Consider the following 16,177-nt stretch of genomic DNA (forward strand, 5'->3'; position numbering starts at 1 on the left):
TTCTTTCATTATTCAGTTTCAGATTTGAATACAAGTTACCCACAAAACAGCATCTATAAATTCAACCATTACTGCACAATTAACATTGTGCAAGTATATTTTAGCTTGAATATATACCAAACACGAGACACTACAAGCTCATAACTTGTCCAAAGAAACTCTAAATCCCCAAATATACAATTAGACAGTATTATCAGTGCACCTGCTTAAACAAAGCAGTAAATTCAAACAAAACTAACACCAGAAAAACAAAACCCAACACATTTTAATTCCATTAGAACAATTCTTAACACGAAACAATGACTCCGAGATGGAGAACAACAACACCAACACTAAAACAAAACACAAATCCAACAGATCTACAATCAACAACCAAAACCCTAACCGCCGAAACCGTACAGGGTACGGCCCTGTCTCTTGAGCGCATACACCACATCCATGGCGGTCACAGTCTTCCTGCGAGCGTGCTCAGTGTAGGTGACGGCATCTCTGATAACATTTTCCAAAAAGATCTTGAGAACGCCACGTGTCTCTTCATAGATCAAACCGCTGATACGCTTCACACCTCCTCTGCGAGCCAATCTGCGGATAGCTGGCTTGGTGATTCCCTGAATGTTGTCACGAAGAACCTTACGGTGTCGTTTTGCTCCTCCCTTTCCCAATCCCTTGCCTCCCTTACCACGGCCTGACATTGTTGTTGAAATGAAATGAAATTGAAATTGAGATTTAATTTGAAAGGTTTGAGTGATGATGAATTTGGGTGGTGTTGTGGGGTTTTTATATATGTGGGTATGAAGGCGGGATATGAAAGTTTTTGAATTGTAGAAATTTCAGAGGATGAGGGCCGTTTGATTGTGATTTGAATGGACGGTGGATGAGGGGTTTGGGATTGAGATCCGTGTGGTGTGCTTTCTGGCTGAGGGTAAAAGGTGTGTTTTAGAGTTTAGATGTCCAGTGATGTGTTATTATTATAGTTAAAAAAAATTATCAGGTTATTTGTTTTTTTTCTTATTAAGTTTGATGGTTACTAGAAAAAATAATTAATGTTACAAATGAAAATGAAAGTTTATTGATGTCTTGTTGTGTGGTATAACGGTACGAACGGTCGAAATGCATAAGATTAATGTATCTTATCTTAAATGTTATTAATTTTTCACTATGTTATATGTCATGATAATCTTGATTGTTTGTATCAATGTTAATCAATATGGACGTTGATAAGAACAAAAAAAACCTAAGCGACGTATTATACTACTGATCAACATGTTATACCTCGCTCAGTAAAACTGAAAACTGCCTGACGTATATTACTCAAGTCGACATATTATATTCCGCTAGTTAAACTTTCCCCAACGTAATGACGTATAATACTCCGCTCTTCATATCGTTGTATAAGAGTCTCGTTGAATATACAACTCTTATACTTGACGTATAATGTGCCACTTAGAGGTTTTTTTTGGGCTTCGCTCACCTTCAAACTCCTCCCTGAATCACCTACAACAAAAGCAACTCAATGCACAACATCAACAACATATAAATCATGTTTAAAACAAGCTCGAGTTAATTCATCAAAGCAATAACTATTGATACCCTTATTTGATTCTAGCTGTTAATTAGTTATAGTTTACATAATCATCTTTGTGACCCACATGATCTCCTTTTCCCTTTGTGATCTTAATGATTTAGCGCAATCATTTCCACCAATACATCAGTTTATCGCGAAGTATGATCATGCGCACATTTGTGATTCACTGATCTAAACATAGCAGGTTCATTTAGATTGGTGAAAAAATGGCCATATTTAATCACGTGCTATGTTTAGATTGTGAAGTCCAATACAGTTTATCGCGAAGTATGATCATGCGCACATTGTGATTCACTAATCTAAACACATCACATGCATATCCTTGTGAAAAAATTAGCATAGTACATGTATGCATCAAAATAGCGAAAAATGGCCATATTAAATCACGCCACAACAAGTTCTTACATGACCCATGGACATGTATAGTCGTGTTATCCCATATGACTCGATCTTTTGAGTTCTTCACCCCCCCCCCCATTAATGTCATGAAGTCATCACAGTTACATCACTTATACAAGTCATCAATATAGTAACTCATACCACCAATTGTTGATCACTACAAATAACCACAACTATAATCAAATTATAATACATTTATACTAGTTGTTAAGACATATGTATTACACTTTAACACATATGATTGATTCAAGTGTTGAATCCTTCTCGTGATTGTGTTCGGCATTGGCGACTTATTTTCCCGACGTTGGCGACTTGGATTATGGTCGTCGGCGACTTCGTCTATAGCACCGGCTCCCGAATTTCATTCTTTTACAAAATGTGACACTCGTTTGAACGTCCTGAAAGTCCCAAATCATACTATAACATTATTCCAAGCCCCTAAGTCATCCTAAAACTAACCCCCAAACTTTGACATCCAAAATCACATCCCGACACAAAACTTTCTAACTTTTGACCCGTTTGAGTCTACCAAGCACCTTTGGGGGGGGGGGGATAATGCACGGTCCTCCCAACCGCCGGAGTGATTTCACTCTGGGAGCCGCTACCCGACCAAGCTAGCTCCGCGGTGACTTCCCCATGCCGAGTTCTTACCCTGGGCGACATATGCCACTCCCAAGACTCGAACCCGGTACCTCTGGGAAGAGGTGGGTGTCGGTGGCCAACTGGGCTACCCCAGTTGGTTTCTACGAAGCACCTTTAACTATGACTACGCTACATATAGTTCAATACAACCTCTCATACCCTGGTCCTACTGTATTTTACCATTCTTTTGTTATTCCCTATCTTCTTACATTCAAAATTACCTTACATAATAAGTATTAAATCGGGAATCACTTACCTTAAGCGTCCGTATTCGCGTTCGCTTCCTTGAATCCTCTTAACCCGCTAGCATTCCATGCTTCAGTTAATATATATCATACCTTTCAAGCATATAGTACAAGCCCTTAATGTGTGCTTCTTACCAAATCATCCCATCAACTAAATTTCACACATATATTCCATCTAAAACATATTTATCACGCTTAGTTTACTATCACAACGTCATATCCGCGTTCTATGCATTTTCATCCATCACTTGCATACAATTTCATCTATTAATTCCACATATCCATTTCATCAAACACTTGGTGTGCATACCACCATCTAAGCATCATGTACAAGTATTTCATGTCTTACTTCCTGCTTTTTTGCTTTCATTCATCAACACAACTAAGCATCAATTAATTCCATATCATAATCAACATGCATAACAAGAATTCATCACATACAACATCATACATCAACATTGCACAATAATTGGACATGGGTGATTATCCCATATCATCATCCTCACCGCTACAAGTGGGTTTCACCCCAAAACATCATATTACTCGAAGTCTTGCATAGTTTATGTTCCATATGGTGACTCTAACATATATTCATGCTTAATTTCATACTAATTCGTGTATTGATCATAAACCCACTTCATACAGAATCGCCAAATTAAATTCTATAACTTACCACTTGTTTGTTACTAGATCATCACAAATTAAAGTTCACGCATAAAATTTAGCTTGAATCCATCTTCAATTTAGACAAAATGCTTAATTCAAGATTTCCCCTTCCTTCTTCTTGTGGGTGTCGACGCACCAAGCCAAACCCACAAAATTCAGCATTTTTTTACTATAACTCAACCTTTGATAGTTGATGTACTTTGTGAAATTATCACAAATGGTCCCTCCACTTTTTTTTTTGAATCTTTCTACTTAAAAACCTTTTTAACCAAATTAAGTTACCTAGTTATTTTATGTCATGCCATAGCATAAGGAAACATACTAGCGAATTAAAAATTCGAGTTTTGGGGCGTTACACATTTGTAACAACCAAAACATTAAAATTACCATACCCTTCAAAATAATCTTATGCTTGTGTGTGATTATTGTAATTCATGGTTATTGTTTCTTTGCGAAGGACTTAATCATATACATGATTTCCAATTTTGACCAAACTCCAACAACGATCCTTCTTTGTCACTTCCCTTAACGTCCTATATTTGAGGCTTGAAATGATATCACTGCGTGCCTTCTCCAAGATGTCTTTCTTATCTCTGTCAGTTAGCGATACGTGTAATTTCACTTCCCCAATAACATATCACCGATATCCATGTTGTATGAGAAGATCTTGCATCTTCACCATCTACAAACTACAATCATTCTATCCTATTGAATTTCTCCAATTTGAATTTCATTGACACCATCTTGATATCCGATCGAAACCTTATCGTTGGCATTTCTCTTAGACCTCTAATAACTCTTTGATACTAGTTGCAAGAAAACCATAGTAGAGAAGATTGAATACAAGGCTCACACCAAAAATTAACCTAATTGAATAAACAATTACAAATAAAGCTGAAGAAAGAAATGAAAACCCCTACAATGAGCTCTGCTCCTTTTGTTACACTAAGTTTGTTGGTGGAATACTTGTGACTGTAGCTATACAATTCTATATCAGTTATATTGAGTGTGAAATTGACATGGAAAACGAATTAAGTCGTTAGTCAACTTTAATGATAAACTAGTTTATAGACCCGTATCTTACACGGGTTTGATGATAACAATGAAGTTATTTTTATTACTGTAAACAAATGTACATAAATTAATTATTTTTATTAGATTGAACAATATAATATGAAGCCACACAACTTTTCCAAAAATTATCTTCTTGATCTTGAAAAGTAAGGTATTCAACACTCACAGACAATACACAATATAATATGAAGGTACACGTTACATTCTACAAATATATAATAACTTTTTTTGAAATCATAAAGTGCTATAGGCAAGACCCAAACTTTTAGATTTAAATGGCAACTTTTCTCAAAGCATGATGACGAAAATTAGACTTAACTCTTTCTTGTTGGCCACAAAATTTCACCAGCAAATCATCAAATTTATATCTAATGAGGAGCAATGTTAACCACCACTTGATTAACAAAAAAATAATAAATCCGAATTCTTAAGCAATTAGATTTCTACCAGTATACCTAAGCATCGCTTGATTAACAAAATAGCTTCATATACAAAATAAATGTTAAAATCCAAAATAAAATTAAACAGAATGTGCAAACCAATATATAGCTTAATGCATAATAAAATTAAACAGAATGTGCAAACCAATATATATAGCTTAATGCATACATCTAAGTTAATCTAAGGTAAAGAATGATTTCCAACTCAAAGTCTCCTTTAAATAAATCTAGCAATTATGCGAGCCTAAAAATGGTGATGATGTTTTATGGATTGTTATTTCATTGTTATTACTATCTGTCTTCATGACTAAATCAATACAACCTGAAACTGGAATCTTGATCCAACCCTAGGCTCTTTAACGAAGAAGAATAAAAGTTCAACCTGCACCAACACAAACAAAAAATACAAAAAAATAGACAATAGCGATCTTAGCAGTTAAAGAAACGTGTTGAAGAAAACAGGACAAAAATAAACATGGACACTTGAGGCTCATAATTGATAAGACATTGCGGCTGCAATAGAATGACCAGGAGAAACCCAACTGCTACCTAAACCTTGATGCTAGATCCATGCCACTAAAAAAATAAAGTGGTGTCTGGTGTGTAGGATTTCTTATGATCATAGAGAAATTGCACCTGCAAAAAAGTAAAAAACAACTCACATCTTTAAAAGAATTCTCTTATTACAGCAGTCCCACGTATTTCTTTAAATCAAAGCTCCCATGACAAACTAATTGTTTAATTCAAAAGCAATGTATCTGTCCACTTAGTTAACCTGACCTTTTAATTGGGTTTGGATCCTATTATTTTTATTACATGGGTATTTTGTGTAGCCCAGATGATTGTATTATTCACATTTGAGTATGGCTTCTAGTAAAATTATTAACAGAAGTAAAAAAAATTTAACCCATGTCAAATGTTTTGATTTTAACAATTAACTAACTGAACCGAACCAAAATAACCACCAATAACCGATTATCACCGAGAGAAATTTATAAAAAAAAGACGGTGAACCTTAGTTTGAGATGCACCCAAAATGCAACACGACTCGGCTATTATATATCGGCTAGGAGAATCATAAAAAGTATATGATTGTTTTGACATGACTAAAAAGACAACAATACCATCTAATTATTTATTGTTGATCATAACATCTTAATAGTAAGTGAAAACATTTGGAGACGTATTTACCTTCGTTCTTTCACTAAAGCTAGTTCCTTGAATAACGGAAGCCCAGCAAAGTATAATTCCAGAAAGAAGAGATTGTTTTTGAGAGGCATTTCTCAGTTGATAAGCAAGTTTAACAACTACAAAAAAAATCAAAAACAAAAAAATAAGCGATTAAAAACTATAAGAACATTCAATAAGCGATTAAATACAAGATTAATCTAGTTCAGGTGAATTCCACGTATCATACCAACTGAACCAACCATATGTGATGCCCAAATAGTACGAACAAAATAAAACTCACAAGTTGTTCCTTTGAGGCTACAATAGGTCAAATAAAGATATAGGATAATAAGAACATACCCTTTTTATAACACTCTCTGCACAAATTCAAGTGCCTTTCAGATGTGCTTCCAAAATCCAAAAATAGTTAGTGCAAATCGAATAAGATCTGAGATAAGCTTAATTTCACCATCATCTATAGTCAATAACAGAAACAAAATCAAAATCTCAAAAACGAATTAAAAAAATTAGGGTTTACACTCATCATCAGACTACAGATCAAATCACCTCTCAGATGTGCAAACGCCCATCATCATCGAATCAAAGGAAACAAACCAACGACCTCAAACCAGAAGAGAGGGGTATGTGGAATCATTCGTCTAAAAGGGATGCGGGTTAACCAGAGCCATAACATACCACAGATCAAGACCCAATATGTAGGGTGATTGTAGGCATACGACAGTTTGAGGCACAGAACAGCACCATCGCCGCCTAGGAGAACGCCACGAACAGAAGGTCCCGGCAGCCCCTGTTAATCCCGCCTCTTCTCTGTATATGTTTCTCTAACTCTATCTCTGCCTCTTCTCTCTATATGTTTGAGGGAAGTGGATATGATTGATTAGGGTTTGGGAGAGATGGAGATGCGAATCAGTGGTGGTGGGGAGGGAGACGGTTGTGGGCGTGATGAGGGAGAGGCTAATTAGGGTTTGGAGTGAAATTGATATCAGGGTAAAACTATCATCTATGGGTGGGTGGGTGGGTGGGTTTAGATCCACTTGGGTCGAACGGTTAAGGTAGCATTAGAAAAAAGCCACGTGGCATTTGAATGAATATAGGGAAGAGAATGTTGACACGTGGACTTTTCTTGATTCTTTTATTAGATTTAGATTTGCTTGGAGTGAGTTAGAGGCGACCAGTTACACTAAAGACTTACATGTGACTATAAATAGGCCTAAATAGTTTCATTTGTAGTTGAGAGTGTTGGATGTGAGTATCCAACCCTAGGGGAGCTCACATAGCCACATAGGGTTTGGACATGCAACTTAGTTGTTAGATGTAAACTCTTTCGGTGTGTAACCTGTGATGATTATCAATGAATGAAGTTTCTACATCTTTTATCATGTTCGTTTTTTGTGTTTGCCTCACACACTTCCATATCTACATGTTTATGAATAGAGAATGATGTTCTTATTAGTTGTATCGATGATGGACTTTCAAATCGCAAACAAACTACCAAAATAAATTAGTCAACCAACCTCTATCAAACACATTACATTGAACAAAGTTACAAAAAATAACTCTTAAACTATTGACTTTATTTTTTAAAACAAACTGTTCAACAATTATACATATTAATAGAAAGAGGCAATGAACAGTGTTTTTTGATTTTTTAATATTGTTTTTTCTCCAGGTTTTTATTATTATATTGTTTTATTAGTTTAATTGATTTAAACATATATTTTTATATAACTCTTGTTTTTTTTTTCCTAGGTTGTTGTTATTATATTGTTTTATTAGTTTAATTGATTTAAACATATATTTTTATATAAATTTTAAGATAGGGTTATTTGTTTTTATCACCCCCAACTATCTGCCTTTGGCCGTTGCCACCCGCAACTAACACTTTGACCCCCGGCACCCCCAACTTGACTTTTTGTTTGCACTAGCACCACTCAGTTAAATCTGCTCTAACTTGGTTAGTTTTTTTGTCCGAAGTGGCACCATTTTGCTGATGTGTACATGATTACGTGGCTGCTTATGTGTATAAGCTTCCCTTCTCTCAGTAATAACACAGAAACCCCGAAAAAACCCTAATCTCCTCCCTTCTCTCAGTTCCCCTTCAACCACTACCGGATCATTGGTAAGAAATACAAACCAGATCTACTTAACTTACCGGAAACATACCTATTTTTGAAATCCACATTTGGTCGCCGGTCACCTGAACGCCGCCGTCGGAACCCTAGCTGGCACCAACTGTTGTACAACACCTTCACCTGCAGTAGTAACTTCACACAAGATCTGGTCACCTGCATTCAACACTTTCAATACCACGAACCCCGACAATACCCTGTCGAACCACCGTAAAACACCACGAACCCCCGTGAATACCCGTTGAACCACAGTTAATCAGCACCTAAACAATCGCCGTAACCCATCAACAGCTGCCGTCGTTGGGGTTGAAACTAGGGGTGTTCAAAAAAATTCGAATCCGAAACCGAATCTGAAATATCCGAATTTTCGGATATCCGAAAATCGGATAATCCGAAAATTCGGATTCGGATTCGGATACTGATTTTGAGAATTTTTGGATAATCGGATTATCCGAAAATATCCGAAAATTTAATTTTTATTTTTTTCGGATATCCGAATATCCGAAAATATCCGAAGTATCTGAAAAATATCCGAAATATCCGAAGTATCCGAAAAAATATCCGAAAAATATCCAAAGTATCCAAAAAAATATCCGAAATTTATATTCGGATATCCGAAAAATCTGGTTCCAAATATTAAAAAATAAAAAAAAAATAAAAATTAAATAAAAAACTGGATATTCGGATATCCGATTAGATATCCGAACCCGAATCTGAAATTTCGGATATCCAAAATTTCGGATTCGGGTTCGGATGTCAATATTTCACTATCCGAAATTTCGGATATCCGATTTTCGGATATCCGAAAACCGGATTATCCGATCTTGAACACCCCTAGTTGAAACCACCATCATCGGAGATCTTAAAACACATTCAAACTTTATCGTCATCAACCATTGTCGAACCGCCGTCGTGAACAACATCTCAGCCCGCACACAACCCAACGTCTCAGTCACACTCACTGATTGCCACCGTACAGTTTCTCCACCCCAACATCGCTTGTTTTGCATGTTTGGTAGATTATTATGAGCAAGCCAGAGAATAAAGGGGTTAAAATCATATGCTAATCGAAGAATGGAGGAGATTAGGGTTTTTTTTGGGGTTTCTGTGTTATAACTGATAGAAGGGAAAGTTAAACACATAAGCAGCTACATAATCATGTACACATCAGCGAAATGGTGCCACGTCAGACAAAAAACTAACCAAGTTAGAGCAGATTTAACTGAGTGGTGCTAGTGCAAACAAAAAGTAAAGTTGGGGGTGCCGGGGGTCAAAGTGTTAGTTGTGGGTGGCAACGGCCAAAGGCCGATAGTTGGGGGTGATAAAATCCAATAACTCTTTAAGATACGATCAAAGTACCAGTTATCAAACAAGAAATCATAAAAATGAATGTATACTGGTACTGATGTTGTTCAGTACGGTATGGTAGCGATACGATATTAATTCATCAAAAACAAAAAAACACTAAAAATTAATATTGAAACGGATACAAATGTTATTCAATCGGTTTTGATTGAATTTGGTATGATAGCGACACAATATCCGTTTAAAAAATATACATCGTAATGTTGAAATAAAAAGAGAGGAACAATTGTTTTTGATTTTTTTCCAATATTGTTTTTTTCTAAGGTTTTAATATTTTATTGGTTTATTACTTTAATTGATTTATGTATATTTTGTTCTCTCATATAACTTGTAAGATACGATCAAAGTACCCGTTATCAAACAGGAAACAATAAAACGGAATGTATACCGGTACCGATGATGTTCGGTACAATATGGTAGCGATACAGTATCAGTTTATTGAAAGCAAAAAAAAAAAAAAATAATAATAATAAAAATAAAAAAAATACTAGTACCGATACAAATGTTGTTCAATTGGTTTCGATTGGACTTGGTACGATATCGGCATAATATCCGTTATCAAAAAAATATCGTAATGTTGAAATAAAATAAACATAAAATGCAAGCAAACCGAACTGATATCAACTGAACAACATATATGTGTTTTTTTGTTTTCGATCGATATAGTGCTTTCTCTTTCAATTACTATATCGAGTGCAGGTACTGTAACGAACCAAATTGATACCGACTTAATCCCCACAGCGAAGCACGGGAAAATATCACTAGTTTCAAACTTTCAATTAATATGAATCTAAACTAGAAATATGCTAGCATTTCATGTAAAATAATATGATCTAATATAAAAGGAACATGAGTAAAGCAGGCGGATGGTTTCTGTAGTTTACCAAAATTTTAAATTTGGTTTGTAGTTTTTAAAAGTACACAAATGGTTTATGTAGTTTGCATTTTGTAACACACTTAATCTCTAACTTGAACCTATTGAAACCTTTAAATGTGTTAATTGTGGACTAAATGAGTTACAAACTACAAATTATACCCAAATTTTATAATTTTGGTAAAGACAAGGAGTATTTGTAATTCTAAAGATGTATAGAATTAGGGCATGTCTAGTCACGAACAAGAATCTGGCATATTTAACCTGCTCGAGCCACCAAAACCACCAGCGTGAGCAGAAGAATGAGGAAATTCGACCCATGGCCCGTCTTCTTCAAGAGGGAGTTCAACCGTAACTGGCCCTTCCTCGTCGGGTTCGCCATCACCGGAACCATCATCACCAAGTTCTCCCTCAACCTCACTGGTTCCTATCCTTTCTCTTATCTTATTCACACACCATTTTCATTCCTATTTACTATACTAATCTTGTTATGCTGCTGCAGAGGAAGACCGCAAGAACTCCGTATTTGCCCAAAGGCACAAGAGGTACCATACCACGCCACCCCCCAATTTTCAAACTCTACGGCTCTACCCCCAATTTTTCAAACCCTAGGTCAATTTGTGTAGCATAATATTAATTATTAAGGTAGCTTTTACTCATTATACTTTCTGTGATCCGCAGGTAGATTTGCATTATAGAACGTTAACTAAGTTTATAGATTCATATTTATGTGATGTATTTAGTTGTGAAATTGTGGTTATCATTGACATTTCAAGGTTTTATTTGGTTGTTGATTAGTAACACAGACTGTTATCATTAATGCGATCCATAGATCGCGATATATTTTATGAAAAATTGGTCATTCATCTCATTGAAGCATGATAGTGATACCTTTGTGGCCATTGCTAATGTCATTGTGTTTTGTGGTTCTTGTGTCGTGCAGTTGAAGGTGTTCTTGACAGAGACGACGAGTGATTTCATGCTGTGGTTATGTAGTAATAAAGATCTAAGATTGCAGATTCTTGTTGAACGCATATCAGGATACAGTGTTTCTTATATTTTGAATATGAGTTTCGTATTGGTTTTTGTTTCAAACTGTTACAAAGGCTAAATCAGAAATGTGAGCTTTGAATAACAGAGTTAACTGATTTTTGTGTTGTTATGAAAATATCTGGGCTGGTTCGAGATGGGTTTCTTTTCAACCCTGTTTCAAAACTGTAACCGATACAGTACTCAGGGAACTCTTTTCAGTTCGGTTTTGGTATTTTTTGGTAGTACCATACCGGTCTCATCCCTATAATCTACTACCTTGTGCAAGTTGTTGTGATCATTCTATAATATAAAGATTGATCTAGGTAACTTTGTTTACAAAATTGGTTATAGGCCTTAGGAATGTATTTATAAATATAGTTTAAAGAAGTCGCAATTATGAAACTTGCTAATTTAGGTCAGGTCAAATGGAACAACACCACCCATCGCGATTGTTTCTTTCACCATCTACTGGTCGTCATGACACGACAGCAGCCGATGCCACCTCCACCCGGCATCACCACTAGCCACCACAGAATCGAATACACTGTTGTCACCATCTACTAGTCATCACAACGTGGTGGCTACCGCTGCCACTTCCACCTGATGTCGCCACAATCTACCATAATATTAAATATAGGAGTGACCCCATTTTGATATTTCTCCCCTTAAACAACCTGTTTTGATATGAATTCGTTTCGGTTGGAACCCGATTGTGCAAAATCATATTGATATTGATATTCTCTTAAAAAAAATAATCTTTAGGGATTCATTTGATGTTCAAAAGGACAGAAATTGCAAAATTACAAGGAGAACCAACTTATTGGACTTTGGGAGTAAAAATTGTAGAAAGCAAAAAACAAGTGTAAGAAACAAAACACACAACTGAAAAACAAAATCAACAGTGCTTGGTTGTTTATATCTTCTTGGCAACTCCAAGCCTTAGCCTGAAATCTTCCTCCATGAGCGGAAGACCCTCGCGCAATTTTATCTTCGGCTCCCATCCAAGCATCTTCTTTGCATTTGTGATGTCGGGTTTTCTCTGCCTTGGGTCATCAGGTGTGTTTTCCACCATCTTTATCTCTATTTTCGGGTTTATAAGCTGCATTTCGACACATGCTTTCAAGTCATCACTTCCAAATGAATCAAAAAACGATGAAAAGAAAAGAAAAGAAAAAGACTAACCTCTTTCACTGTCTCAGCGAGCTCGATCATTGTAAATTCACCTGGATTACCAATGTTGATCGGTCCAGTGTTCTCGCCTTCCATCAGTCGAATAAGCCCATCAACCTATTGATCACAATATAGTCATTGTTTGACCAAGAGCAACCAACAGCATCATAAACACATTACAACAATCAAATTATCTTTTGAGATACCATATCAGAGACGTAACAGAAACTGCGAGTTTGGGTTCCGGGAGCCTGAACAGTCAAAGGTTCATCTCTGCAAGGATTTAGGTAAAACAAGTAAGACGAGCCTAATCTATACGATTTAAATGAAATTTTCCAACCTGTGCTTACAAGAAACACTTACCGCAGTGCTTGCGCTATAAAATTACTCACAACACGCCCGTCATCTATGTTCATCCGGGGTCCATAGGTGTTGAAAATACGAGCAATTCTAATTTCTATAAAACAAAAAGAATTTAACTAAATCAACTGTTATTATGCGGATGTAACTCAGCAACTGTATCATGTTACCTATTCCATGTTGTCTGTGATAATCAAACATCAAAGTCTCTGCCACACGTTTTCCTTCATCATAGCAACTCCTAACTCCTGCAAAATACATGAAAGAACCAAAATCAAACGGTTCGAACATTCTGCAAACAAACAAGAATTGACGAAGATAAAGAACGACGCGGGCTTACCAATTGGGTTGACGTTACCCCAGTAGGTCTCAGGTTGAGGATGCACAAGAGGATCACCGTATACCTCTGAGGTTGAGGTAAGCAAAATCCTATAAAGAAAAAGTTTAACGTCATATGTAAACATGAATCTGAAATACCAAGATAATCCAAAGTTCCAAAATTACAGAACAATCTTTGAACCTTGCGCCAACTCTCTTTGCAAGACCAAGCATATTTAGCGTGCCAATCACGTTCGTCTTTATTGTCTGTCAAGAATTACACATTCCTTAAGGTTCCGTTATAATCATTTTTGGAGGCATTAAGAGAAGGGGACAAAACAAATTGTTGTAGTTGCTAGCTGCAATGAGGATGAGGACGGATACACACCTTTACAGCATTGTATTTATAGAAAATCGGTGAAGCGGGGCATGCAAGATGGTATATCTGATCGACCTCAACCAGCAATGGTTCTGTGACATCTGCAACGGTGTATATAATATGATTACTTTATAAGTAATAAAGATCTTGTATCAAGACAAAATCGTATGATTTATGTATATATTTCAGAAACTATGTCATATGAAATACTTAAAACATAATGACCAAAATGGGCAAGAAGAACAATACTACAACATGTAAATAAAAATTTACCATGACGAATAAGCTCGAATCTCGGATGACCAATCCACTTTCTCAGATTGTCTTTCGAGCCCGTGAAATAATTATCAGCAACAATCACCTGCGATAAGAAGACATAAAAGCAGACCTAACTAAAAGATTTGCTACAAAGCAGTGGCGGATCGAGGGTTTTTTCTTCCACGACCAACGTTTACTGGTGTCACGTGTGACATGACCCTGGTGGTGCTGCCTATGTGGATCCGCCCCTGCTTGAACGGTATATAATTGGTTAAAAGACGACATGTATACATCGTACCTCATTCTTTTCATTTTCCATCAGTTTATCCACTAGGTGAGAGCCTATAAATCCAGCACCACCAGTTACCAATATCCTCATATTTGACTGCAAATCATGCAAAAAAAAAAAATGATTTGAACAAGTTTATAAACAAGAAAACCATGATAACATTGAGTAACAATTGAGGGATAAAGAAACAAGAAGCCTTAGTTGTATGAATACTCCTGCAATACCTGAAGGAACTTGGAGTTACGCAAAGGAGAAGGCGTCGGAGGTGGTTTTGTAGTTTTAAGCTCTCCATTTGAAGCCATTGTCAAAAGGCTAAATCTACAACAACGATTTAAAGTCGAAAACAAATGAAGATATCAAACATAAGCAAAAACTAAACTAAAACAAGTTTGAAATGAATCTCCTATGTCCCCAAAATTCCATATTTTATCATAAATCTGATAAACATACCAATATCAAGAAGAAAATGATCGAATACCCGTGTGCTGTGCGAATTCACATATGCAAACAAACAACCATATAAAGAAGAGGATGAATAACAATCTCACCAAACGATACCAACTCGAATTTGAATTAATATTATTAATATGATTATTATTAAATGAATAACACCAAATCAAATGCTTAGGGATCACGATACGCATGGAAACCTAATGATGGATGGATTCTCGATAACAAACAACAAAAACATATGAAAAATGAATAATAATAATTTGTTCAGTGAAGAAGAAGTAATACGTACGCAAAGTTGAAGGAAAGAAATTGGTAAGGGTGAAAGGGCAAATTTGGAGTCTGAAACTGGGTATGTATGATTTGATTTGATCTAAAAATGGTTTGTTTGTAAATTCAAATACATTTGATGGACTTTGAAACTTTTGGTTTTGTTCTCTTCTTTCTTCTTTTAGTATTCCAGGTGGGACCAACTTTCTTTTCTTTTTAGTTTTTACCATTCAAAAAATACTTTGAGTAAATTACCTTTTAAATCCCTTTGTTTTGCTGATTTTAATCATTTGAGTCTAAAATTAAAAAGTTTAACGTCCTTAGTCTCTAGCCATTTATTTTATAATGTTTTGAGTCTAATTTTGTTCATTTTATAACGGTTAGAGTCCAGTTTTACTAAAAAAAATTAGACTCAAAATGTTAAAATTTGAATTCAAATGGTTATAAAAAAATGTCTAGAGACTCAAGACTTTAAACATTTTGATTTTAAACTCAAATGATTAAAACCACTAGAACACAAGAACTCAAAAAGTAATTTACTCAAAAAACTTTATGTTTTCGAACAATGGTTATGTTTTTTATTTTTATATTTATTTTATGGTTAGTTTTTTTAACACTTATAATTTTTAACTAAATGGTAATTACATTTCATCTAAATCGTTTAATTTTGATTTTTTAACACTTATAATTTTTTTTTACAACAATAGGATAATAATGAAACTTCACTGATTTTTATAGGTAGAGAAAAACATGAATGGTTTTTGTAGAAATGCTCAAGAAACTTGATTATTGTTTCATAAAATTATCTATGCAATATATGAATTACTATAATTGGTTTGATGAAACATAAATCGAAGTTGAAGAACTGAAACAACCGAAAAAAGAGATACTTGTCTCATATTTCGTGTTTTTAACACGAGTTTATGAAAACAAAGAAGTCTCTGTTGGTGTATAAGAGATACAACATTTGTATTTTTGGAAATGATCAATCGGCGACACCTTATGGATCAAATTCAAGTTTATTGTGTTTTATATTTAGAA

General features: G+C 35.4%; 3 protein-coding genes and 2 long non-coding RNA genes across 7 annotated transcripts; 1 reads left to right on the plus strand and 4 right to left on the minus strand.

The window, feature by feature from the left end:
- Positions 1-245: 245 nt before the first annotated feature.
- LOC110919026 (histone H4) lies at positions 246-756 on the minus strand. Its single transcript, XM_022163307.2, has one exon. It carries the CDS (start codon positions 690-692, stop codon positions 381-383), a length of 312 nt encoding a protein of 103 aa, XP_022018999.1. The 5' UTR covers positions 693-756; the 3' UTR covers positions 246-380.
- A 1,329-nt stretch (positions 757-2,085) lies between these two features.
- On the minus strand, positions 2,086-3,671 carry LOC118479774. Of its 2 annotated transcripts, XR_004860552.1 has the most exons (3): positions 3,545-3,671; positions 2,883-2,964; positions 2,086-2,382 (listed from the first exon to the last, which is right to left on the minus strand). It is a non-coding gene; the product is annotated as an uncharacterized LOC118479774 (long non-coding RNA). The 2 variants fall into 2 exon arrangements; XR_004860551.1 differs by having other exon boundaries at positions 2,883-3,671.
- Positions 3,672-5,157: 1,486 nt separating this feature from the next.
- Positions 5,158-7,254, minus strand: LOC110919018. The gene is made up of 4 exons (XR_002581566.2): positions 6,789-7,254; positions 6,582-6,696; positions 6,243-6,358; positions 5,158-5,687 (listed from the first exon to the last, which is right to left on the minus strand). It is a non-coding gene; the product is annotated as an uncharacterized LOC110919018 (long non-coding RNA).
- Positions 7,255-10,827: 3,573 nt separating this feature from the next.
- On the plus strand, positions 10,828-11,812 carry LOC110919010. The gene is made up of 3 exons (XM_022163293.2): positions 10,828-11,033; positions 11,113-11,155; positions 11,554-11,812. Exons 1-3 carry the CDS (start codon positions 10,913-10,915, stop codon positions 11,555-11,557), a joined length of 168 nt encoding a protein of 55 aa, XP_022018985.1. The 5' UTR covers positions 10,828-10,912; the 3' UTR covers positions 11,558-11,812.
- Positions 11,813-12,367: 555 nt separating this feature from the next.
- On the minus strand, positions 12,368-15,294 carry LOC110918996 (UDP-glucuronic acid decarboxylase 5). Of its 2 annotated transcripts, XM_022163279.2 has the most exons (13): positions 15,159-15,264; positions 14,867-14,901; positions 14,641-14,734; positions 14,426-14,512; positions 14,143-14,230; positions 13,879-13,970; positions 13,693-13,757; positions 13,513-13,601; positions 13,343-13,420; positions 13,176-13,269; positions 13,019-13,085; positions 12,825-12,929; positions 12,368-12,741 (listed from the first exon to the last, which is right to left on the minus strand). In XM_022163279.2, the coding sequence occupies exons 3-13, from the start codon at positions 14,716-14,718 to the stop codon at positions 12,556-12,558; spliced, it is 1,029 nt and encodes a 342-aa protein (XP_022018971.1). In that variant the 5' UTR covers positions 14,719-14,734; positions 14,867-14,901; positions 15,159-15,264; the 3' UTR covers positions 12,368-12,555. The 2 variants fall into 2 exon arrangements, with proteins under 2 accessions (XP_022018971.1, XP_022018978.1); XM_022163286.2 differs by lacking the exon at positions 14,867-14,901 and having other exon boundaries at positions 15,159-15,294.
- Positions 15,295-16,177: the final 883 nt, after the last annotated feature.

Source organism: Helianthus annuus, chromosome 6 (assembly GCF_002127325.2).
Source record: "Helianthus annuus cultivar XRQ/B chromosome 6, HanXRQr2.0-SUNRISE, whole genome shotgun sequence".
NCBI classification, from domain to species: Eukaryota; Viridiplantae; Streptophyta; class Magnoliopsida; order Asterales; family Asteraceae; genus Helianthus; species Helianthus annuus.